This window comes from Papilio machaon, chromosome 4, assembly GCF_912999745.1.
Source record: "Papilio machaon chromosome 4, ilPapMach1.1, whole genome shotgun sequence".
In the NCBI taxonomy this organism is placed as follows: domain Eukaryota; kingdom Metazoa; phylum Arthropoda; class Insecta; order Lepidoptera; family Papilionidae; genus Papilio; species Papilio machaon.
In genome coordinates this window covers 5,321,185-5,347,815 of record NC_059989.1, presented here as the reverse complement: position 1 = coordinate 5,347,815, position 26,631 = coordinate 5,321,185, and the positions used below count along the sequence as shown (strand labels likewise).

Sequence of the window (26,631 nt, the reverse complement as noted above, 5' to 3'; positions counted from 1 at the left end):
TTGAATTACTTGCAGATCAATGCGATGAGCCTGCATGTGTTGGTGGATCATGTAAAATAGAAGACCATAAAGATTTGTGTATATGTCCCAAAGGATTTGAGTTGTTAAATGGCGCTTGTACAGATATTAACGAATGCAGTAGTAATCCATGTCCACTAAACTCTGATTGCAAAAATAATCCAGGTTCATTTACATGCAGTTGTGTAAATGGCACAGTGTTAGATCTTAGTAACGGTAACTGTAAAGTACCCGGTGAATGTTCATCAGATGATGATTGTACCGACACAACTAAATGCGTCAAAGATCATTGTATAGATCCGTGCGATGACTCACCATGCGGTGATAATGCATTATGTGGCGTTGTTAAACATCAACCAACTTGTGAATGCCCGCCAAACAGTCAAGGAGATCCTTATAATAAATGTACTAAGTTTGAGTGCACAAAAGATGCTGATTGTGCCTTTGAAGAAGCATGCGTTAACAACAAATGTAAAGATTCTTGTAGTATACCACGCGCATGTGGCAGGAATGCAGACTGTTATTCAAGAAATCACATTGGCCACTGTACTTGTTCTTCTGGTTACACAGGAGATCCAGTTCTTGGTTGTGTTCCCCTTCAATATTGTGCTGATGATAGTAAATGTTCTTCAGGCACGAAATGTGTTGAAAATTTATGCGTTGGTAAGTTTACATATACTGATAGTTATAATGTGAAATAAGCTTTTCGATCAGTTCATGAAATAGGAACATTAAAATAATATTTTTTTGTTATTTGAAATTTCAGGTGTTTGCAAAAATTCAAGAGATTGTTTAGATGGCCAAGTATGTATTCAAGATACATGTCGAGTAACTTGTGCGACTAATAATACGTGTCCAGAGTCTCAGTTTTGCCTTAATAGTATCTGCTCAAAAGAAATTCAATGCTTTTCGAATGATAATTGTAACGAAGACGAACAATGTGTTATTAACACTGATGGTATTGCACAGTGCATCAATGTGTGTGAAAATCATCCTTGCGGTAGACATGCTACATGTTTAGGGAAATCCCATGAACCGACATGTTTGTGCCAAAAAGATTTCTTCGGCGATCCTCTTCAAGGATGTAAAAAGAGAGAATGTACTAAAAATTCCGATTGCCCCGACGATAAAATTTGCCATGAAAATACGTGCAAAATTGCTTGTCTGATACACAATGATTGTGGAGAGAATACTGTTTGTTCCTCTGAAAAGCATACACATACATGTTATTGTCAACCTGGATTTACTGGCGATCCTATGAAGGGTTGTACAGAAATAAACTGGTGTGCAACTAACCCATGTGGTAACGGAGCAGAATGTCGGAATACCAGAAATCAAGCTCAATGTGTTTGTCCAACCGGAACAGTTGGGAATGCATATGAAGATGGATGCCGTAAGGCTCCAGAGTGTAGATTTAATAGAGATTGCCCACCAGTAAGTCGGTGTACCGTTATTGATGGTACTCGCAAATGTACAGGTAAGTTACAGACATAAAAGTATTTTTTAGATAAATTTGACTTCAATTTTTTATGGTGTTATTTTTGGTTTCAGATGCCTGCGACAGTGTAAAATGTGGTCCTAACTCAGAATGTATCGCTGCCAGACATACAGGTCAATGTAAATGTAAAAATGGTTACGTAGGAAATGGCGCAAGCGAAAAGGGTTGCCGTCTTCGGGAAGTTGCATGTAGGAGCAAAACAGATTGCAGCAATGATCAATACTGTCATAAAGGATATTGCAAAGGTAAATACGATTTTTTTAACAATAACTTATTAATATTACAAAAATTCTATTCCCAAATCATAACTTAAATTGTACTTGGTAAGGGATTACTGGACCATATGAACTATGCGTGTGTTGGATGTCTACTTTAAGATTAATATACGTAAGATTTACTAGTAATTTTTTTCCAGGCCTGTGTTTGCTCGATGAGGAATGCAGATCGAACGAAAAATGTATAAACGGACAATGTTTAAATCCCTGTCAAATGGAGAAAACTTGTGGTCTGAATGCAGTTTGCAGAACCGACAATCATATAGTACAATGTAGTTGTCCAAATAGCTTTACCGGAAATCAAGACGTGGAATGTGTTAGAAGTACGTGGCGTCTTTATTTTAAACCGAAAATGATTTTGGAATGTTAATGAGTTTATGGATATTAAACTAAGTTTTTTCCAGTCCCAAGATTGTGCGGCGCTGCAGAGGAATGTGATAATGGCTTTATGTGTCACAATTCTATGTGTCTCCCCCGATGTAAAGTGGATGAAGAGTGTGCATTAAACGAAAGATGTTCTAAAGGAGTCTGTCTGTGTAAGTAGTTTGAATGTTTATTAGCAACTGTTTATTTTTGAGACCTCTTATCGTTAATTGTGTCAGTATTCTGAATTAATAGTTTTTTTTTTTGTTAACAGTGACTTGTCGAGTGGATAACGATTGTTTCCTTGGGCACATATGTTTGGCAAACAATTGTCAATACGGTTGCAGACATGATGAAGATTGTGGCCCTGAAGAAATATGCAAAAATAATTATTGTCAGAATCCTTGTGCACATGATAACAATCCTTGTGGTCCGAATGCTTTATGTTCTGTTGTGGATAGAAAAGCTTCTTGTGCTTGCGTTGATGGTTTAATTCCAAACCCAACACCTAACATCGGTTGCGTTAGAACTCCTTCGGTAAATTGTCGTATGCATAAGGACTGCAATGCAGGATGGCGATGCGAAGATGATCGTTGCCGACCAGCGTGCACAGTTGATGGCTCAGAGTGCTTGCAAGGCGAACGATGTGATTCAGGAGTGTGTAGATACGCTTGTACATCAGATGAGCACTGTACCGATGACGAAATTTGTGATGGGCGATTATGTGTATTAGGATGCCGGTCTAACTCTCAATGTTCCAGTAACCTTGCCTGTATATCAGGCCAATGCCTAGATCCCTGTACCGAGCCTGGTATGTGCGGCGCAAATGCTTTCTGTGTAACTAAAGACCACCAACCAGTTTGCTCATGTCCTCAGACACTAACAGGTGATCCAAAAGCAGTATGCAGAAGATTAAGCTTACAATGTGATTCGGATAAAAATTGTCCAGACGGACTCACTTGTTATGGGGACACCTGTCATCCCTCCTGTAGAAGGTTAGAAAATTATATATTATGATGTTATGATTGACACACGATTTGAAATAAATCAGATATTTTAACGGTACATGATTCGGCTATAGTATGACTGATAAAATTGCCTTTTATTGCAGTGACGGTGTTTGCTTATCAAACGAAAAATGCATTAGAGGAATCTGCAGGATAGTATGTAATAGTGACGACGGTTGCAATGATGGTCATATATGTGAGAACAGAATATGTAAGCAAGGTTGCCGCGATGAAAATGCCTGTAATGATGATGAAGCTTGTATAAGCGGTCAGTGTAAAAGTAAGTGTTATATTAAATTAGATCTTGTTAAAAATATATGCCTTGCCTTTGGGTGATTTAAATGTTTGTTTCCCATATGGACTTCAAAGAAATGGCTTGAAAAGTTTAGAATACAATTGTACTACATATTTGAATATATTTTTTTCAGATCCTTGTAAAGATACTAGAAGTTGTGGTATTTGTGCTGAATGCAAGGTTATAAATCATCGTGCACAATGTAGCTGCTCCAGTAATTTTACAGGAAATCCGCTAGTTGAATGCAAAAAGAAAAAAATTCCATGTGACGGATTTTGTCCTTGCGATGATAGTGGATATTGTATTTCACTTTGTGAAGATAATTCTGATTGCACTTGTGGTGAAAAATGTTTCAAGGGTGGATGTAGATCTGTATGTAATATCAGAAACAGGTGTCCAGAAAGACAGATATGCATACAGGGTATATGTGTGCCAGGATGTAATAACGATCGAGATTGCGGTGATGATATGATGTGTTCATCGAAACAGTGTGTATCAGTTTGTCGTGAGAATTCCTGCGGCAAAAACGCACAATGCATGGCGACGCGTCACAGAGCAATTTGTAGTTGTGCCAGTGGATATTCGGGAGATCCATCAAAAGAATGCAAATCTTATGAATGTTTAAAGAACGCAGATTGTGGTGCGGATGAACAGTGCACCGCGGAGGGAAAATGCAAGAACGTGTGCTTCGGCAACTGTGGGGTAAATGCTATATGTCGTTCTGTCAATAAAATACCGCAGTGCTCCTGTCCTCCAAATTATGTAGGAAATCCAAAAATAGAATGCTCAAAACCACCAGCGGGCAGCTGCTTACGTAATCCTTGTGGAATTGATGCCCGTTGCCGCGACCTGGATGACGGCAGCTACGAGTGTACGTGCCCGCCAGGCTGTGCCGGTAACCCGCAGCGACAATGTTTCTGCGGAACCATGGCGCCGTGCGCCCGCAAGACTTGCGGTGTTAATGCCGAATGTCGAATAGGTTATAACGGACAACCTCATTGCTATTGTCCTCGTAATTACCCGAATGGAGATCCAAACATAGAATGTAAGTTATTAATTCACAGTAGTTAAGATGAAAATTTAGGTATTAATATAATCATTTAACACCATTATCACAGGAGCTTTTTAGATGATTATTTTTTTATTTTTCAGGTATTCAGGAACGCAGTGTAGTTGATTGTAGAACAACGGGATGTGGAATAAATGGGGAATGTCTAAGAGAAGGTGCTGAGTTTGTTTGTCGTTGCATACCCGGCACGGAAGGACAAGCTGACATCGAGTGTCACACCAGTAAGTTAAAAAGCCAATGTATCACAGCCGTCCCGTCACTTGTAAAAATGCACGACAAAAGTTATATTAAATACAAATTTATCGAAAAAAAATTAGATGACACCTATTCAGCGACCAGAATTACAATTTAAAATTTTATTCTGCTCAAAACCTGAGTTTATTTGTTGTGACTCTTTTGTAAATTTGTTTTGGTGAGGGATTTATGAAAAAAAAAATAGCCTGTCATTTTTGTCTGAAGGCATTGAATTACTAGTGCCATTTTAATCTTTTGTATAAAAACTTATTATTCTATTTAACTGAACTTCATTTAAATAATGCGTTCTATGTTAGTTTGATATTTAAAAGTTACCTCTAAATACCTGTACTATTGCGGTACATGGCAAATAATTGTAATTGATGTTAGTGGAAGCATTCTCACCGTTCGTGCTTGAATACAGTCAGTAACATTTTGTTCGGCTTCATGTACATATCGCTTGTATTATAATATTCCGTTATATATATCTGATCATAAACTATCAGTTTCAAAAAGCATGCACTGTCTCGTGAGAAAGTTTCCTCTTCGTGGCTGAAGGTACAGCTCTCTCGACTCTGCTTTCTTCTTTCACATCTTCCTAGGTATCGAATGCACGAGTGACAAGGATTGCCCGGTAGACAAAGCGTGTTTGAGCTTACACTGCGTCGACCCCTGCACGATACGAGGCGTGTGCGGTGAGGATGCGCTCTGCGTGTCTGTCATGCATCGAGCCCAATGTTCATGTCCTCAATGCTACGTCGGCCAACCGCGACTTGCTTGCCGCCTCGACCCCACTTGTAAGCCGACAGCCGACAGCCTAAACACGACTATCACTTGTTCAGAAACCAAGCCATGTCCACAAAAATTGGCATGCGATACAAATACAAACCAATGCCGTAATCCTTGCTTGGAATATCAGCACTGCAAACCAAATCAGAAATGTGAAGTAAGAAATCACTTGCCAGTTTGCGTATGCCGTAATGGCTTCGCGTTAAATGACAAAGGAGAACTAACATGTGCACCTGAACACGCGGAATGTACTAGAGACGAACAATGTCCATCGAATTCTGTTTGTCGCAATACCAAATGCGTAAATCCATGTTTAGCGTCGCGAGAACCAATGTGTCCCCAAGGGAAACAGTGCGAAGTAGTAGAACATCGAGTTATGTGCGTCTGCGTCGAAGAATGTCATCCATCCGTGTCGATTTGCTTAAGAGACAATGGATGCCCACAGAACTTGGCTTGCATAGATTTTCAATGTAAAGATCCATGTAAAGGTGCATGTGGTGATGCTCCATGTTCAGTAGAAGATCATCACCCAGTATGCAAGTTTTGTCCTAGTGGATTTACTCACGACGAAAAGCATGGCTGCATTAAAGGTAATATTACCGCTAGCAAAATGTTTCATATTTTATAGAGATTCTATTAGTACTTTTCGTCTTGAATAAGTCTTAATATTTTTCTTCATATTGCAGGAAATATAGATCATTCCTACTTCATGCGGCTCTTTCTATCTGTTTCTTGTGTTTCTAGCATGTTATATTTCTTTTCCACAGTATGAACCTCCTCTATATCAGGTAGATTTTGATGCATGTTATTATTATGTGTAAATATTATTCATTAAAAAATAACTTTCACATTTGGGTGGCGGACGCGCTTGGGCACTTTATTCTAACGCTTTCAAACTCTGGCATGATACGAATTGCAACAAAACTGCCACGAGACAGAGTTTGCAACTATAGAATTTGATGCCTTTTGTGTGTTTTTTTGTTTTATGTACCTGTAAATATTTGTATGCTGCGTGTGTTTATTAATTATTGTTTGTTATGTATATCTGCTCTTTATCCGTAGTTTGTATTTTTGTTTATCTTGTACTCAAATTTAAGTATTTAATTCTACATCCTTGAGTTTTTATTCTGGTGAATATTTGAAAAATTTTCCAGTTTTCTTTCTTACAAACGAAATCTCTTTTTAAAATTCATTAAATTTAGATATTTATTTAAATCAATTATTGTAGTAATACCAGTTAAATTGTGATGACATTTCGGCATATCTAACCAGTCTTTAGAGTTATGTAAATTATTTAGTGCATTGACTAATTAAATGTACACAGCTTTAGAATGCGGCGCACATGAGCACTGCGCGGAGGGGCTGGCTTGCGTGAGTGGCCGATGCGCGGACCCGTGCTCCCACGGTAGCCCCTGCTCCTCTGGTCAACGCTGTGCCGTCGTCAACCATCAGCCGGTTTGCTCAAAGGGTACTTTTTTCAATACTCCTTAGTTACTCATCAACAATCAGTCAGTCCATATTTACAAAACGGTTACTGAATAGGCCACTGATTGCAACCAAATCAGACCCCTGCCACGTCCTGCCTCTTCCATTGGATTTTCGCAGTCTTGGCCAGTTCCATATTGCAGGAACTTTACCTATGTCACGGGGACTTGTACATGGTCGCTATTACAGAATAGTACTAAAATGTGCAATACAGTCTCACATTTGTTAGTTAAAATTGAAAATGTTTGCATATTTTTTTATACCATAAAAAAATTCTATGGTAAATTCTATTTGATATTACTATAGCATCATTTTATTTTATACAATTATTGCTTTACAGTCTGCCAATGCCAGACTGCATCGGATTGCGCAAGATATCCAAATACGCGTTGTGATGGATGCGCCTGTGTTACAGGTATGTATACACCTTTAATGTGTTATGTTTTTATTGTTTCAATAGATTCTTTCAGGTTTCACACTGGGCTAGCGTGGTTCACTAAGCCTTAGTTAACCCTAAGTTAGAGTAGACTCGAGCCCCTCGGTGGGGACGTATATGAGTTGAAGATATATACTCAATGTTTAATTAAAATATGTATACCTATTCTTTATTTCATTTAGATAAACCAACAACAAATTGTGCGCACTGCCGGCCAGGAGTACCTTGCGATCCATTCTCCGGCGCTTGCATGGAAAGTAAGTGCATAGAAAAATTATTCATTTTTACTTTTGAAATTTAATTTTTATACTACTGTCTTCTGTGATTTAGTTGTATATTAGTACATTCTGACAAAACTTTGTCAGAACTCCGGTGTATTTACGCGATGAGGCATTTATATTCGCAGACTTCTATTATAAAACTAGTATGTCTGCATTTACTATTTACTATTCTGTGAATAGCAAAACTAACTCCAGATGAACTGGTTATTGCTAAACATTTTAACGTACCATTTTGTCCGATAAAACGCCACAAAATACTGGCAAACTATCACGGCAGACCCGACAGACAACATAATCTTTGTAGTAGATGTAATGTTAGACAAACTTGACCAACTGATTTGATATCTGCTGTAGAAACACTTCTTGGTTTAGTTTTATAAGTCGTTATGTGTTTTAGGATAAAAGATTGATATTTTACTCTAACAAATACCCCGCTTTTTAACTAACCACACACCACACATATACCAGACATGTATTTTTGTTAATCTATCAAGAAAGTTAAAAGACTGTTAACACTATACTTCATTTTCTATCTTAGTCTTATCGTCTTTCTATTCCTTGGGCTTGGATTGTAGAATGAAATGTTTATTCTAATTTAACTTCTAGCCTTAAATTATTAGAATTTTAAGAATCTATCTCGATTTCTTAAGTGAATTATTTTAATTCAAATTAATTTTTGTATATTTTATTAACATGTTTATTATTACGTTCCTATTAACAGATGATCGCCCTAAAAATGTCCCACTAATATACTCCGACATTACTACCACTGATTCTACATTGACAGATTCGACAGTTCGATCAATCCAAAATACTGTAGTGACATATTATGATTATGACAATACTAAGGAATCCACGACAGATGAAAGTCAACTAATAACGGATTCTTATACGTCACAAACTTCTAAATATTCATTTGATACTGAAGAAGTATCTACTGAAGTGAACACCAAGATTATCGGAACTTCATCAGAATCTATTCATAGCGATGAAAATATAGACGTATCGACTCTTAGAACTACTTTTGGCACTTATACGTTAAGTGGTGAGGGTGAAAAAATTAAGACAATAAATTCAGAATACAATGATACAGAACAAGAGATATTGGTTGCAACTACGGAACACGAAAGTACAACAAATAATTATGCCCTTCATAAAACAGAACACAACGAAATCACAAAAGAATCATTTAGTGTAACGATTAGCTCTGCAACTACTAATGAACAATGGTCACAGACGATCTCTAATACTGATAGTGAAATACTTAGTACATTAACAACTGAGACACTAAATACTAATCTAAATGATACATTAATTGATGACATAGAAGTTACAACACCGACCGTTTCTTCTTATACTGAATATAACAATAAATATCAATCAACTTTAGATTCAGATGAACTATTACAAGGCAGTAGTACAATTCATTTTGAGAGTACAGTAAAACCAATTTCCTTGCGCACGGAAACAAATGGTACAAGAAAACAAGCTGGTGAAAAACATAAAACATTGGAAAATCAGAGGAAGTTAAACAATAACTATACTGGCGATACTTTACCCGTAGAATTAACAGATAATAAAAGAACTACTTCCCAAAAACCCATTGTTTCAACAAATTATAATGAAGCAACGCCTGCATATTTAGGCAAAACTACAAGTACTTATAGTTCTGATTCTAGCTTTAAAAGCACAACAGAACAAGTACTTAAATCAGAATACACTAAAACAATTTGGACTCATTTACCAAATATAACGAAATCACTAGATGATTTTGAAACCAGTTCTCTTGTTACAATCAATGTTATGGACAATAGTACAGTTACGTCCCAAGTACCTTACGAACCTACGACTATTCCGCCCAATGATGAAAGTAAATCAACATCGTTTTTGAAAGATAATGAATCTACATCTTCGAAAAGAACGAATTTTGACAATCTAGTAACTGTAACCCCAAAAGAAACTATATTTACTGAATTGCTAACGGCTACTACTGATTCTATAAAAAGTACGGCATTTATAGACACCGAAAAAAAGGTTAAGGGATCAAGCATTAGTTACTCAGATACTACAGAAACGACCACAACACCCGTAACTGAAAGCGAAGAATTTTATGTACCTTCTGAAACTATACCGACTTTAAAAAACAATATTGATGATCATAAAGAACTTACTCCATCGATACGTGATTTTACTATCACGACTTCAAAAAATATTAATATGCAAGGTAAAACTCAAGAAACGACTACACAAGCATACACATTCGAACCAAGAATATCAACAGCCTATATTGAAGAAACTACATTGAAACGTGTTAATGAGGAAGAAAGTACCATAGGAACATCTACTGAAACATTAATTCCTGGGCCAAATATCAATGAAATTATTGGGAATACGAATAATGAAGAATATCCTACTACTGTGACACTTGAAAATGCAGTCACTAAAGAGGCGGAATTCACTTTCGATAACAGTGATAATGATAAAACTAATGATTTTAGTGAGGGGATGAACATAAATAAAGTTAATTATATGGAAACCAAATATGAGTTAGCTCAAAAAACTACACCAAGCATGGATATGACTGAAAAAGATATCATGGCATCGTCTACAAAAATAATAACCTCAACAACTAACAAAGCTTACGAAAGCGAACAATTTGTAACAATGCCGTCAATAACTACTTTTGATAATACTGAAATTACTGAACAAGTAACTGATAGCCGTAATGGTAATGTAAATACACTTTATGAATATGAGAAAAGTCTAAATAAATTAAGTGACCAAACCATAACTACCGATTTACCTATTAAAGTTACCACGGAATATGGAAGTACTGAAAAAATACCAAATGAATACAAATTTAATACACAAACAGACCAAACCATAACTACCGATTTACCTATTAAAACTACCACGGAATATGGAGGTACTGAAAAAATACCAAATGAATACAAATTTAATACACAAACAGACTTCTCAGATATCCCCACTAGTCCTACAAAACAAGTAACAATTCATGAAACTTCTTATGACTCTACAACCCCCACTTATATACCTTACACAGATACAGTAAATAATAAAGAAACAACAGTTATTCGTACAAATGTTAATTTAAATCCCTTATATAGTACTTTTAGAACAACAGAAAATACTGAAACAACAGATAGCTCCACCGGAGAGCAATATCCTTTTATGAATCCTAATAACGACTTCGAGAAAACATTAACATCCTCAAGTAAAAACTCAATGTCAGTTTTTGATTACGTTACTCTCTCTACTGAAACACCGCCTTCAACGTCAATGGAACTTTTACCGACAACAGATTCAACAGGGGGATATATAACTGATTTCTCAACGTCGTCGTCATATGTAACTTCTATAAAAGAAAAGTCGCCCTCAAATATATTAATATCTGATACCGAGACTACAACCACTGTTTTTCTGCAAACAGAGAATGGTTTTGACAAAAACACTGATGATGAAATACTATTAACATCAACTACTATTGATTCATCAACTGATGAAATGTATCGTAAAAACACAAAATCAGACGAAACTACTACTACTACTTTAAATGAATCCAATTATGTCAACAATTTGCTAGAAACAACAAATACAATTCAAACATCGATCAGTTCCACACAATCTGCGCATTTTGCAGACGACCAATCTATAACAACGGGTAGGAATTATGAAACTGTTTTGCCGACTGCGTATACTACAAATTCAGAATTTAATAAAAGTTATTTAACTACAGAAGCTCCTGAACCCTTAACAACTTCTGATTTCTATACATTGCAAGATGATAAGTTTAATGAAACGAGAACAAATACAACTTCTCTCAGTGGCTTTTTAACAACTAAAGATTCGAGTATTGCGAAAACAGATAAAAATGTGCCTACGGATTCTTTCGAGCAAACGGACAATGACGTTTTCTTGAGTACCGCTGATGTATCTACAACGGACAAAACTGTATTTACTTCAGGATTAAAGGAAATATCTAGTTCACTGTACGAAGATGTATCGAGCACATCGGCCTACGGCACATCGCTGGGTAGTATAGATGGCCAAGTGCTAGATGACCAATCTACAACGATAAGGATGATAGCTACAGAGGACAAACGTACTTCAACTATTAGACATGACGAAACTACGAATACCATAACAGACAATGAACGATTTATGACCACGAATGGTGAATTTGATGGTGGGGATGACAAAATGTCAGATATAACGATTGCAACAACAAATATGTTTGTTACTCTTGACAGTGGTCTTGGTAGTAAATCTAATGTAAATCAAACTTCACCTGAAAAGAATAAGGAAACTACGTTATTGCTAGAGACTACTACTGGAACGCCATTTGAAAATCAATATCATTCGACTACAGACAGAGCAGTAGCAACAGAATCATCTCAATATTTTACACTAAATTCAATGAATTTTGCAACACAAATTACAGCAAGACCTGACAATATATCTACAACTATCAACTTCATCGATAATTCACCCACAATCTCCACTTTATCGCCTGAATTTCAAACCGAAACTATTTCACATGAAATTTTAACAGAAAAATCAGATATTGTACCTACGACTGATATAACTAATAATAAAAATACATACTTAAGAGAAACAACCAAGTTGCCACAAACCGAAAACAAATTAAACTTTAATGAAATATCTACAATTGCTGACATTGAGATGCCAAATAAAAATATTAAACAATATGTATCGACAACAGAGCAAATTTTCTATGACACAACAACATTAAAAGACACAACTCAATATATTAAGCCTTTATCTACTGAAAACAATATGTATTTTGAGAATACAGTATCATTCAAAACAAAAACAGAAGACGTTACCGATACACCATCTACAATAGATTTAAGCACCTTCGTATACGATATGACTATTGCTGAAAAGTCGAAACACACTGGAATGAGTTTTGAATCGACGGTTGAAAATGTCGCTACTTTGGCCCCAGACAAGGATGACAGTAAAATAGCACGGCAAACTACTCCTACCGTACACACTCAAAAAGATGGTAATGTGGTCAGCAACTTTGTAACATCTGATAAGTCAGAAGTAGATAAAGATGTTACACCAGCAAAAGATCACAAGCAAACTGTTTTAAATGGAAACCATTTTACTACAAGCCTTAATGTTGATCAAGTCCCGGTTAGGGATACAACATTATACGAAATAGTAACTACACAAAGTAGGGAGTATCAACATACGTCCTCGTTCGATCGTACAACGTTTTCTGACTCGGCGACCGAGACAACTGAAACTCAATCGACAACTGCATCATCTGATCTGTCAATTACAAATACAGAACTCTCACCAGTAACATCAGAAATACCACCAACAACTCAAGAAATGTTAACATCGGAACCTCTGTCTACCACTTTTGAAAATCAAGGTACAGTAAAAGAGTTATCGAAAACAGATATGTCAAACACTATATCAGAGCCCCCACCTCCAACCTCAGAACATCCAATTACAACATTAGACTTTCAAAGTACAGCTTCAGATTTGCCGAACACAATATCAAATCTATTAAAAGTTACATTATCGGAACAACTGCCTATATCATCAACATTACCCATAAAAACATCCGAACTGCCGACTATGACATCAGAAGTTTCACCCATAACATCAGAAATTCAAACTACAACATCAGATCTACCGAATACAATATCAGAACTATCAATTACAATGTCAGAACTCCCCGTACCTACATCAAGAGCAACATCGGAACTATCAAGTATAACATCAGAACTCGCGTCGACAACATCAGAACAACAAAGTACAACATCTCAATTCGTACCAGCAACATCGGTACAATCAAGTACAACATCAAAACTCACGACTGCAATATCGGACCAATTAAATACAAAATCGAAACTCGGGACGGTATCATCGGAACAACCAATTACAACATGGGAACTCGTGACAGCAACATCGGAACAACCAAGTACAACATCGGAATTGGAATCTTCCATAACAGGAATAGTTCAAACCACAACGTTGAAATTCCAGGCACAATCAGAATTAGACCAAAAAACGACAGAAACGCCATTAACTACATCGGAGTCTCCCACAACACGTTTCTTACATGAATATCCATCCACCCTATCTCTTGATATAAATACGTCAATAGAAAATTTGTCATCACGTAGGAAAGACTTAGATATTCCCGCTTGGACTGACTCAACAATGTATAGTGAACAAACTTCTACAGAAACGACTAGCATTACCGACACGACTGACTTAACATCTAACACCCAATGTAAAATAAACACACATTGTATGACACACGAAATGTGCTTGAACGGAGTATGTCAAAACCCGTGCGAGGTGATGCCGAGACCGTGTACAGTGAACTCTGCCTGTAAAGCTGTCAACCACGCAGCTGTTTGTATTTGCGATGAAGCCGCTGGAGACTTCTGTGCCAGAGGTATGCTTTAATGTAAATTATTTTGCATACCGTCAAAAAACAACTTATATTCAAAAAGCCAGTCGGTAGTGTGTAGATTTCATTTGTTTTTTTTATGAAAAAGTATTGTGGTAGTTTTATCGGACAAATGTGTAAAAATTTGTACAGATATTTAATTAATATTAATACTCGTTGTAAATATAATAAATACTTAAGTCATAACTTCTTTCATCGTTACGTAACACACTAATCACTAATATCATGTAAAATAATAGCACCACCGGGGACACCAAAAACACCGGAGCCATGTCATTCGGATCGCGACTGTATAGAATCAGAAGCTTGTTTTATGGGATGGTGCCAAAATCCTTGTGAATTTGAGAAATGTGGCGTCGGTGCTAACTGCCAGCCAGTAAAGCAGAGGCCGATGTGTTCTTGTCCATCCGGATTCGACGGAGATCCTTCTGTTAAATGTTCGCCTAAAATATGTAAGCTAATTTAACTAATTTCACATTATTAATATGTTACTAATTATATTTGATGACTAAAATATTTAATAACATGTAACACAAGATGTGTAACAAACAATTTTATTCTAGAATGATTCAGAGATTAAAGAGTTTTATCATGAAATACTGTAGGTTTGTTAATCAGCGACCAATCACACATACTTTTTAGGTCATTGAGAATCAAGGACAAGACAAAGGAAGTGACAAATTCACAAATGTGATTGACTCGTTACTTATTAAAATAACGATGCTAGTTTTTCATTTACAGTAGGATTAAGTATTGTTCTCACAGATTGGTTTTTCCGTTACCGGCATCCATTTTCAAAAGTGTGGGACCACTGATTGCTAGATGTTCATCTAAAACTGAAATCTTTAATCAGATTTTTGTGAAGAAAAGATATATTGTTTTGTGTGTTAAAAAGTTTATTTCCAATTTCTTTTCATAAAAATGTAATATAATGTACGAATTACTCTTCTTTCCGCACAGTTGGTTGCACTCGTAATGAAGACTGTTCTTTGACCGAGGCATGTATAAATAACGCATGTCAACACCCGTGTGCTATACATAATCCCTGTGCACTTAACGCAGTCTGTATAAACACAAACCACGGCTCCGATTGCAGCTGCATTGAAGGATTCCAGGGCAATGGATATGTTGGATGTGTACCAGGTACGTAACCAATTCTTTTTTTTCACACATTTGATTTCGCAAAAAAATACTAAAACCGTTATTTTTTTCTTAGTACGTAATCCTTCACAATCAGTGTGTCAGTACAATGAAGACTGTCCTCCAGAATTGCTTTGCGATAGAATGAATAGAGTCTGTATAAATCCCTGCGCTATTAACAAATGCGGTGACAATGCCGAATGTATCCCGGAAAACCACGGTGCACAGTGCAGATGTGGAGCCGGCTACACAGGAAACCCCTTTTTAGAATGCTACAAAGGTCAGTAAAAGTAAGATAAAAAAACAGTTTTATCTTTCTAAAATTAGATCCTACAATTTATTTTCTTGTAACATTCCAGTACAAGGATGTCGTTCTGACAACGAATGCTTAAACTCCGAAGCTTGTATTAACGGAAACTGTGGTTCTCCCTGTAAATGTAGTGTGAATGCTGTGTGTGACGTCTTGAACCATCGCGCATCATGCAAATGCTTACCGGGATACACCGGTAATCCAGTTTTAGGCTGTGAACCGCCATTGAATCCTTGTATTCCTAACCCTTGTGGTATAAATGCGTTATGTGAAAGCGACAATGGCAATCCTATATGTTTCTGTCCCAAAGGTTTGACTGGTAATCCTTTCAAAAATTGCAGTGAGTATTAGTTTTCGTTACTTAACTATTGCGCAATTGTGGTTTTAAAAGAAAAAATAAACTAATGTTGTGTTAATTTATTGCAGTACCTGAAGGAAATGAATGTGAACCTAATCCCTGCGGCCCTAACACTGGATGTCGGCTCATAGACAACAAACCAGCATGCTTCTGTTTACCCAATTACGAGGGCAATCCTCCACGACAGCCGTGTAAACTCCCACAAAACCCTTGCAATCCATCGCCGTGTGGACCTAACACGCAATGTACAGTCCTAGCGAATGGATTCTCTAAATGTACATGTTTACCAGGATATGTAGAAAGCCCCAATACAGTAAGAGGATGTATCGAAGCGAGAAATCCGTGCGAGCCAAACATGTGCGGCGAAGGGGCCCGATGCGATCCTAACAGAGTACCCGTTTGTTATTGTCCAGAAAATACAGTTGGTAATCCATATAAATCATGTAATCCTTACATTCATTCGAATGTTCTTTGTCAACCCGGACCTTGTGGACAAAACGCCGAATGCTACGTAGCTACAAATCGGGAAATGTGTTTCTGTAAAACTGGTTATACTGGAGATCCGTACATCGGATGCGAGCCACAAAGAAGTCAATGTATACCCAATCCTTGTGGGCCTCGTGGTATTTGCAGTACTAACTATGATGGCCAGGCCCTGTGTACTTGCGCCCCAGGGAGTACAGGAAATCCCTACGGGTTGGATGGTTGCATATCTCTTGAATGTGAGGTCGATGACGAATGCGCACCAAGTAAAGCTTGTATTGGCTTTTCCTGCCGCGATCCATGCCCTGGCGTATGTGGACTAAATACAAAATGTCATGTAGAAGCACATCGCCCCGTTTGTGTTTGTGAAGAAGGCCTCATTGGTAATCCTCTGATATGTTGCTTACCACCCGAAGGTCAAAAGTCATTCCAACCTTGTGACAGAGTACAGTGTGGATTAAATGCAATTTGCCAAAATGTCGGAGATAAAGCTTTATGTTCGTGTCCTCCCGATTTAATCGGTGACCCAACTGTCGAATGCAAGCCTGAATGCTTAATGAATTCTGACTGTCCCTCTAATGAAGCGTGTCTTAATCAAAGATGCGTCGACCCATGTACTTTCAAAAATATTTGCGGCATGAACGCTTCATGTGTATGCACAGACCACACTGTGTCTTGTATTTGTCCGGATGGATACATCGGTGATCCGAAGATTCAATGCGTCTATCGCCGTAAGTGTAACATTAAAAAAATCTAAGAATGCGTAATTTTGATGTTGATCTTTGCTAATCGAATAATTTTATTTCAGCTATTATAATTCCACAAGATAACACTACAATTACACCATGTTCACCGAATCCCTGTGATACAAATGCAGTATGTGATCCCTACGGTGACCAGGTCGCAATCTGTGTCTCTTGTGTGGGATCTCAGGACTTAAGCAATCCGGCGTGTAGACCAGAATGTGTCCTCAGTTCTGACTGTCAATTTAACAAGGCTTGTTTAAGAAATAAATGTGTCGACCCATGTCCTGGATCATGCGGCGTAAATGCTGATTGTTTCGTATACCATCACGATCCTGTTTGCCGATGTAGAGACGGATTTGCAGGAAACCCGTATGAACATTGCATACCAACTACTACTAGTCGTAAGTTTCATAATGACTGAATTTTGTAAAAAACTAATTAAAGGTCAATTTATTAATTAGATGTTATTTCTTTACAGCAACTGTACATGAAACATGTGATTACATTCGATGTGGTGATAACGCTGTATGTCAAGATTCAAATGGCCTTCTCAGTTGCCAATGTTTGCCAAACTTTTTTGGTAATCCGTATCTTTCTTGCCGACCTGAATGTACTATTAACAGCGATTGTCCGACCAACGCAGCATGTTTGAATAACAAATGTAAATCACCTTGTAAGGACGTTTGTGGCACTGGCGCACTATGTGAAACTGTCAACCACCATGCCGTATGTTACTGTCCACCGGGTCACACTGGAGATCCATATGTTAGATGTCAAATTCCCGTGTCTGTGTCACCGCCCTTATCTGTCTGTGACCCATCACCGTGTGGTCCATATAGTCGTTGTCTTGTGTCGCCAACTGGTTCCGCAGTGTGCTCATGTTTACCCGGTCACGTCGGAATGCCACCTATGTGTCAGCCTGAGTGCGTTGGCAATTCCGATTGTTCACAAGAATTGACTTGTGTTAATCAAAAATGTATCAATCCTTGTCAGGGCAGCTGCGGGGTGGGCGCCACTTGTTTTGTAGTTAACCATAATCCACTATGCACTTGTGACACAGGAAAAACGGGAGATCCGTTCCTTGCATGTGGTGAAATCAGTGAAGGCAAAACACCAACAAAACCACCTCCAGGAGATAATCCTTGCTTGCCTTCACCTTGTGGACCCAACTCTGTTTGCGAAATAAAATCCAACCATCCAGTTTGTTCATGCCAGCCAAACTATTCTGGCACCCCGCCATACTGTAGACCAGAATGCATAATAAGCCAGGAGTGTCCATCGAACCAAGCTTGTATCAATGAAAAATGTGTGGATCCATGCAAAAATGCATGCGGTAGTAATGCTAAATGCGATGTTGTAAATCATACACCACTATGTAGTTGCCTGGAAGGTTTCAAGGGAGACGCCTTTATTGGATGTGTCACAGTACCAAAAGAAGATGTAACACCATGCAATCCTTCACCTTGCGGAGAGAACACCTTATGCACAGTAGTCGGAAATACAGCCCGATGCTCATGCATACCACCTAATATTGGAAATCCTTATGCGGGAGGCTGCCGACCGGAGTGCTCTATGAATTCCGATTGTCCTAATAATCTGGCGTGTTTGTCGAACCATTGCCGAGATCCTTGCAAGGATTTATGCGGAGTGAACACAGAGTGTTCTGTCACTAACCACGTTCCTATATGTACGTGCTTTAAGGGATATGAAGGCGATCCATTTTCGTCATGTCGCCAAATCGCCAAGACACGTAAGTCTTAATGTCCTTTTTTAATCACTTGTTCTTAACAAAACAGGCAACTAGGTAGTAAAATATTGAATAATTTATCCATTTTATTCGTAGAATAAGAAATCTTAAACTAAAAATGCTCATTTTTTATTAAAATTTATACTTAGGTAATAGAACTTATCTTTAGACGTAAGATCGACCTAAAATGAATAAAATATTTAAGATTTTATTTACAGGATAATTTTACAAAACACTTTATTTTCATTTTATAGCAGCACCATTAAATCCGTGCCAGCCTTCGCCGTGTGGTCCGAACAGCGACTGTCACGTCGTGGGCGAGCGAGCGGCGTGCTCGTGCCGCGCCGGCTACCTCGGCGCGCCGCCCTCTTGCCGGCCTGAATGCGCCGTCAGCTCCGACTGTCCCATGGACAGAGCTTGCATAAGTCACAAGTGCGAAGACCCGTGCATCCACAGCTGCGGACTCGACGCCCGGTGTCATGTCGTCGGACATAATCCAATTTGTACTTGTCCCGAACATTCCCCAGAAGGCGATCCGTTCATTCGATGTTACAGGAAAAGTAAGAACATTCGTGTAATTTCTTATAGTCAAATCTTATTAATTTCATTTATATCATTTTGTTTGATCGAATTCGATGAGCCAATAAAATTATTTTAAGACTGCCACTATGATACACATATTGTTATTCACCACCACTTAATTGTCATTTGCTAGAATTAGAGAATTGAATAGAATAAAAGCCGACTTCATAAAAAAACAATCTGAAACAAAATGCACTAAAAAGTAACAAAATAATGTCATGAAAACCCTCTAAAGAAAGTTCTTTTATTTCTTGTAACATGTCTATGTTGTATAATTATTGTTATTTCGCAGTCGGTGTCGGCCGAAGTAAATAGGTGACATTTTATATTTGAGATGTATTAGACATACTTACGTTTATGTCCCTACTTAGGCCGAAACCGACTCCAAAATAACAATAATTATACATCAATGTATGCATTTCAATCGACGTTTGTTCACAATAACATGGTTATTGTGAGAAATCCATAGATGATAGATATATGCCACCAAAGACTTTTATTTAGCAAATTTAAGGAGCTATAATTACTCCATACATCTTTTTTATGTAGGTCATATAGTTTGACCTTCGTAAGCCCAGAAAGCAAAATTGTGCTTTTCATTGTTACGCGATGTAGCATTTTTCGTTTGCGCGTAATTTTTTTCTTTCGATATCTCCTAAACTATTAGACAGAATGATATAGTTTCAAGCGCAAATATAATCTACATTAAATTCTCTTCATAGTGAACATATTTATTTACGTAAGGGTTAATACTAAACTCGAATAATAGCGTCGGAAATAGGGCATGAATTTAATTGATGTTCCTAAAGATAAAAATGGTTATAGTGAGAAAACTATAAAAGATATATATATGCTATCGCGGACTTTTACTTAGCAATTTAAAGAACTACAATTGTTCCATACATCATTTTTATGCAGGTCCTATAGTTTAGCCTACGTAAGCGCTGAAAGCAAAAAAGACCCTAATTTTCGCAACGCATTTCGAAGCTAAACTCAAAATCTGCTAGTCTTCGTTATTTTAAAAAATAATCAAAAAAATGGGACCAACTACCTTTCGATGGAAATATTTTTTTATCAAAATTGGAGCACCAGGGACGGAGCTTCGCGGTAACACACATAAAAAAATACAGTCGAATTGATAACATCCTTCTTTTTGAAGTCGGCTAAAAAATAGACAGTATGAATGAATCGTATCTCAATTTAGATTTAACATAAGCAAATACTAATATGATATAAAAGCCTGAAAAAAAATATTTTTTGAATATAGATATAACGATGGCTTCACCTGATCCATGCTTGGCATCGCCGTGTGGGCCGCACTCGACCTGCCGCAACGAGGCGGGCCGCGCCGTATGCGCCTGTGAGGCCGGCACACTCGGCGCACCCCCCTCCTGTCGCCCGCAATGTGTAATTAACCAAGACTGCCCTCTCGCGCTTGCTTGCCTCGGCGGCAATTGTGTCAACCCTTGTGTCGGCTCGTGCGGCTTCAACGCGCGTTGCAATGTGCAAAACCACCAACCGATCTGTTCCTGCGACGAGGGTTACTCAGGGGATCCGTTCGCCGGTTGCAATCAAATCGAAAGTAAGTGCAATTTTCTTTATGACTATTTGTACATGTTGCACGATTTGGCACTTTGCATGTTTTCAATGTCTGCTTTATTAGATGTTAAATGTATGTATGTATAAACACGGTTTCAGTCTCAAAAGAAATGCCGCGTCATCCTTGCAACCCGTCGCCTTGTGGACCTAATGCGATCTGTCGAGAAAAGAATGGTGCTGGTTCATGTACTTGTATAGACGATTTTCATGGAGATCCATACTTAGGCTGTCGCCCAGAGTGTGTTATGAACACTGACTGCGCTGTAGACACATCCTGCTTCAATAATAAATGTGTAGATCCTTGCCCTGGAACGTGTGGGCAAAACGCTGTGTGTCGGGTTTCCAATCATGCACCTTCTTGTTACTGCTTACCTGGATACAGTGGAAACCCTCTTCATGCATGTATTCCTGTTACGAGTAAGACTTTTTCTTCTTTTTCTGTCTATTTTTTCATGTGCTTTGTTCTATTCTTATATGTTCTATCATGTTTACTTCAGCTTCCCCGGAAACGATTGACCCGTGTCACCCTACACCTTGCGGACCCTATAGTAAATGTCGTACTTTTAACGGACACGCCGTTTGCACGTGCCTTGACATATGTGTCGGTGCACCGCCTAATTGCCGACCCGAATGTATCGTTAGTTCCGATTGCCGACCGAATAAGGCATGCATTAAGCAAAAATGCCAAAATCCGTGCGAGGGAATGTGTGGCGTTAATGCATTATGTCAAGTTGTTAATCATAATCCGATATGTTCGTGTCAAAAGGATTATACCGGTGATCCTTTCGTTCATTGCTACTACGAAGAAAGTAAGTTTTTATTAATATAGTTTATAGCATTTTAATGATCTTAAACGTTTATTAATATTGAAAATATCTATTTTTTACCAGAACAAATGATACCCATTGACAACTGTTCGCCAAATCCTTGTGGGCCTCATTCACAATGTAAAGACCAATACGGAGTACCAGTTTGCTCATGTCTTTCTAATTATGTGGGTCGACCTCCAAATTGTAGGCCCGAATGTGTTATCAGCGTCGAATGTCCTGGAAATTTAGCTTGTCTGTCAGAAAAATGTAGCGATCCCTGTCCAGGATCTTGTGGTATTCACGCTACGTGTGTAGTAATTAAGCATGTTCCTATATGTACTTGTGAACATGGATACACGGGTGATCCATTCGCAGGATGTTCTCCAATATTACGTGAGTGTCGTATTTCTTGATTTCATTGTTATTGACGTAATCACATATAATTTTTTTATCATAACAATACTTTTAGCGATTGAAATTCAACCGGAGAACCCATGCTCGAGGTCTCCTTGCGGAGCTAACGCAGTTTGTAAAGAAAGGAACGGCGCGGGCTCGTGTTCCTGTCTTTCCGAATATTACGGAGATCCTTACGTGGAATGCCGACCAGAATGCGTTTTAAATTCTGATTGTCCAAAGACCAAAGCTTGTGTTAATAATAAATGCAAAGATCCATGCCCTGGCGTTTGTGGAATGAATGCCGAATGTAAAGTAAACAACCACGCACCTTCTTGCGCGTGCTTACCAGGATATGAAGGAAATCCATTTACATCTTGTTACCCAAGTGAGAATCTTATCTTAATATTTACAATAATTAAATAACGCCATATATAAAAACTAATTTAATAATTTTAGGCGTTGACCACACGATTGATCCATGTTCGCCCTCACCATGTGGGCCATACAGTTTATGTCGGGTAAGCAGCGGTTACGCAATTTGCTCATGCCAGGAAGATTACTACGGTTCGCCACCCTTATGTCGGCCCGAGTGTATGGTCAGTAGCGATTGTATGCCAAATAAGGCCTGCGTTAACCAAAAGTGTGTAGACCCTTGTAATGGAGCGTGCGGCAATAATGCTAAGTGCATGGTTGTGAACCATAATGCACTCTGTAGTTGCCCACAAAACTATATCGGTGATCCATTCGTCCAATGTACCTTTGATAAACGTAAGTGGCAAAAACTATTAAGAGTACTAAAAAATAACATAGATTAAACACAGTTAAATAGTTAACATAAACTTACTAAAACAAAATAACCTAAATTGACCGAAACAATTTTAAGTACATACAAATTTTAGGACCAGAACCAAAACCTTCAGGAAATCCTTGTATACCATCACCGTGCGGACCGAATTCGCAATGTCGTGTAGTGGGTGAAACGCCAGCATGCTCGTGTTTGAGCGGCTACATAGGGCGCGCTCCGAACTGCCGCCCTGAATGTATTTACGATGAAGAATGTCCAAGTAACTTGGCCTGTATTCGTGAAAAATGTATGAGTCCATGCGAAGGCTCCTGCGGATCAAATGCTGAATGTGTAGTTATTTCACATAAAGCAGTTTGCCATTGTCGTGAAAGTTATACCGGGGATCCATTTAATGGTTGCTATTTCGTGGGTGAGTTGATAAAAATATTCTACGTCTTTGCAACATATACAACCAATAGATATACAGATACTTACGTACATTTGTTTGTTTAGTCGCAATAGAAAACGAGGAAGATGCAAATCCATGTAATCCATCTCCATGTGGACCAAACGCATTATGCAAGGAAAAGAATTCCGCCGGTTCATGCATTTGCCAGCCGGGATATCACGGAGACCCATATTTAGGATGTCGGCCAGAATGTGTCACTAATAACGACTGTTCATCTAACAGAGCGTGCGCAAATAACAAATGCATAGATCCTTGCCAAGGAGCATGTGGAATGAATGCGCAGTGTCATGTAGCTCACCATAAGCCTGTGTGCTTGTGTATCAGTGGATTTGAAGGAAATCCGGTTGTTTCTTGCCATCCACAAAGAAGTCGTTAGTATTTTACGGAATATAAAATTATATGTGTTTTTTTTTTAAATAAATACACACTTATTATCTAAATTGTATTTTAGCATCTTTGGCTGACGAGAACCCCTGCGTACCGTCACCTTGTGGTCCGTACAGTCACTGCAAAGTAATAGATAATCACGGAGTATGCTCTTGTCAAGAAGGCTATGTAGGTTCACCGCCGACATGTAGACCAGAATGCGTCACTAGCACGGACTGCCCGCAGCATCAAGCGTGTATGCAACAGAAATGCAAGGATCCATGTCCGGGAACGTGTGGAGTTAATGCGCGGTGCCAAGTCATAAATCACAATCCTATCTGTACATGTAAATCAGGATTCACTGGTGATCCTTTCGTTACTTGTCAGTTAGAGAAAAGTAAGCTTCAAAAAATAAATAAATTAATATCGATTTTGAATTGTTTTTTGTAATTTAAACATGCATGATTTCATTTTTATATCTTAATCTATAAAATTTCTTTTCTATTCTTTTAGTTCTGTGCTCTACTTTATTTTCTAATGTATGATCTTTTTTTCTTAGAACCTATCTTTACGGGACCTAAAGGAAACCCTTGTGTACCTTCACCATGCGGTCCATACTCTCAGTGTAAAGTAATCGACGAAGCGCCTGCATGTTCTTGCTTACCGAATTATGTTGGTATTGCACCTAATTGTAGACCTGAATGTTCTATCAATGCCGAATGCTCTGGTAATCTTGCATGCCAAAATGAAAAATGTGTAGATCCATGTCCGGGTTCATGCGGTTTCAACGCAGAATGCTCTGTCGCCAATCATGTAGCCTTATGCAATTGTGTGCCAGGACATACAGGTGATCCATTTAGTGGATGCTCCATAATAGAACGTAAGTGTGCTAAGTGTATAATAACAAAATACATAGTAGAAAGAACGGGGTAAGTTCTAAATGCAAATTTGATAATTGCAAAAAAATATGTAGTAGATAATTTACCTCCTTCTTTCATTAGAAACGCTACAGCTGCAATTCAAATGTTATTTGATACTAATGACGTTCGATAATCTGAATTGCAGCACTATTCATACAATTTTATAAAAACGTGCATTACAGATATTCCTGAACCGCCACCAAATCCCTGTAATCCTTCTCCGTGTGGCGCGAATGCGATTTGTAAAGAAAGAAATGGAATCGGTGCATGTTCGTGTCTACCTGAATATTTTGGCGATCCATACACCGGATGTCGACCAGAATGTGTATCAAATTCCGACTGCGACCGCAACAAGGCTTGCACTAACAACAGATGCAAGGATCCGTGCCCCGGTACCTGTGGTATTAATGCAGAATGTAGGACCGTTAACCATTCTCCGACGTGCACATGTCTAACCGGCTATACTGGCAATCCGTTAGTAAAATGCGAAGTGGGCAGTGAGTAAACTTAAAATTATTGTTTTATAGAAAATAATTTGTAATGAAAATAATTTAAATTTACCCAAATGCTTATTTATTTCAGATGTTGAAATACCTCAAATCGACCCTTGTCAGCCATCACCTTGTGGACCCAACAGTTTATGTCGCGCCGTCAATGGGCATAGCGTTTGCACATGCGATATTGGTTACATTGGCACTCCACCATCGTGTCGTCCCGAATGTATTGTTAGTTCAGAATGTCCACAAGACAAGGCTTGCGTGAATAAAAAGTGTACGGACCCTTGCCCGAACACGTGTGGACTTAACGCTCGATGCCAAGTAATTACTCATAATCCTATATGCAGCTGCATAACAGGTTACACTGGGGATCCGTTCACTGAATGTGTTGAAGAGCCTAGTAAGTTAATATATTATTTCCAATATTTTTTCAATTACAAAACTAGTAAAAAAGCAAAGACTACAAAACACAGAGGTTTCATCATCATCAGCTCACTATACGTCCCCACTGAGGGGCTCGGAGCCTACCCCAAGTTTTGGGGTGACTAGGCCATAGTCAACCACGCTGGCCCAGTGCGGGTTGGTTGACTTCACACATATCTTTGAATTTCTTCTCAGATATGTGCAGGTTGCATCACGATGTTTTCCTTCACCGTAAGAACGTCGGAGGTTTATTTATTTGTTAAGAGGTTTATTTATCCTAAAATAAGTCCGGCATCTAATTGCCTGGTAATAAATCACTAACATAATACTCATATCGAGGGTTTACACTTTGTTCTCCTTTCGTTTACATATATCATATATATTATATAAATATATTCATTTTAGGGCAAATTGACCATGTCAATCCTTGCGTTCCATCACCTTGTGGACCAAACTCAGAATGTCGAGTTATTAGTGATCAAGCGGCCTGCTCTTGCTTACCAAACTACATTGGAAGGGTACCAAATTGCAGACCAGAATGTACTATAGATGCTGAATGCCCCAGCAACACGGCTTGTATTAATGAACGTTGCAAGGACCCATGTCAAGGAGCTTGTGGCTTAAATGCTATTTGTTTGACGGTTAATCATAGACCAATCTGTAGTTGTCAACAAGGATATACAGGAGACGCTATTAATACTTGTGTACAAATTATCGTAACTAGTAAGTAAATTGCAAAACATGTTTTAACCGGATGGTAGTCATAACCAT

At 38.2% G+C, this 26,631-nt stretch overlaps 1 protein-coding gene across 1 annotated transcript in view; it reads left to right on the top strand.

Annotated features, from left to right (window-relative positions):
* LOC106710707 overlaps positions 1–26,631 on the top strand; it is a 98,961-nt gene that overhangs the window by 21,042 nt on the left and 51,288 nt on the right. Inside the window, exons 15-47 of the mRNA XM_014502850.2 lie at positions 16–681; positions 785–1,495; positions 1,570–1,761; positions 1,932–2,114; positions 2,196–2,327; positions 2,429–3,149; positions 3,266–3,441; positions 3,590–4,501; positions 4,609–4,746; positions 5,362–6,138; positions 6,873–7,016; positions 7,374–7,448; positions 7,652–7,726; positions 15,192–15,374; positions 15,448–15,651; positions 15,731–16,021; positions 16,108–17,253; positions 17,331–17,669; positions 17,747–19,018; positions 19,270–19,575; positions 20,865–21,179; positions 21,296–21,613; positions 21,694–22,005; positions 22,087–22,398; positions 22,475–22,786; positions 22,858–23,169; positions 23,301–23,615; positions 23,699–24,025; positions 24,106–24,417; positions 24,580–24,900; positions 25,123–25,437; positions 25,523–25,837; positions 26,266–26,583. Coding sequence (XP_014358336.2) covers positions 16–681; positions 785–1,495; positions 1,570–1,761; positions 1,932–2,114; positions 2,196–2,327; positions 2,429–3,149; positions 3,266–3,441; positions 3,590–4,501; positions 4,609–4,746; positions 5,362–6,138; positions 6,873–7,016; positions 7,374–7,448; positions 7,652–7,726; positions 15,192–15,374; positions 15,448–15,651; positions 15,731–16,021; positions 16,108–17,253; positions 17,331–17,669; positions 17,747–19,018; positions 19,270–19,575; positions 20,865–21,179; positions 21,296–21,613; positions 21,694–22,005; positions 22,087–22,398; positions 22,475–22,786; positions 22,858–23,169; positions 23,301–23,615; positions 23,699–24,025; positions 24,106–24,417; positions 24,580–24,900; positions 25,123–25,437; positions 25,523–25,837; positions 26,266–26,583 — 12,747 coding nt within the window. The remainder of the gene's footprint in view (positions 1–15; positions 682–784; positions 1,496–1,569; positions 1,762–1,931; positions 2,115–2,195; positions 2,328–2,428; positions 3,150–3,265; positions 3,442–3,589; positions 4,502–4,608; positions 4,747–5,361; positions 6,139–6,872; positions 7,017–7,373; positions 7,449–7,651; positions 7,727–15,191; positions 15,375–15,447; positions 15,652–15,730; positions 16,022–16,107; positions 17,254–17,330; positions 17,670–17,746; positions 19,019–19,269; positions 19,576–20,864; positions 21,180–21,295; positions 21,614–21,693; positions 22,006–22,086; positions 22,399–22,474; positions 22,787–22,857; positions 23,170–23,300; positions 23,616–23,698; positions 24,026–24,105; positions 24,418–24,579; positions 24,901–25,122; positions 25,438–25,522; positions 25,838–26,265; positions 26,584–26,631) is intronic.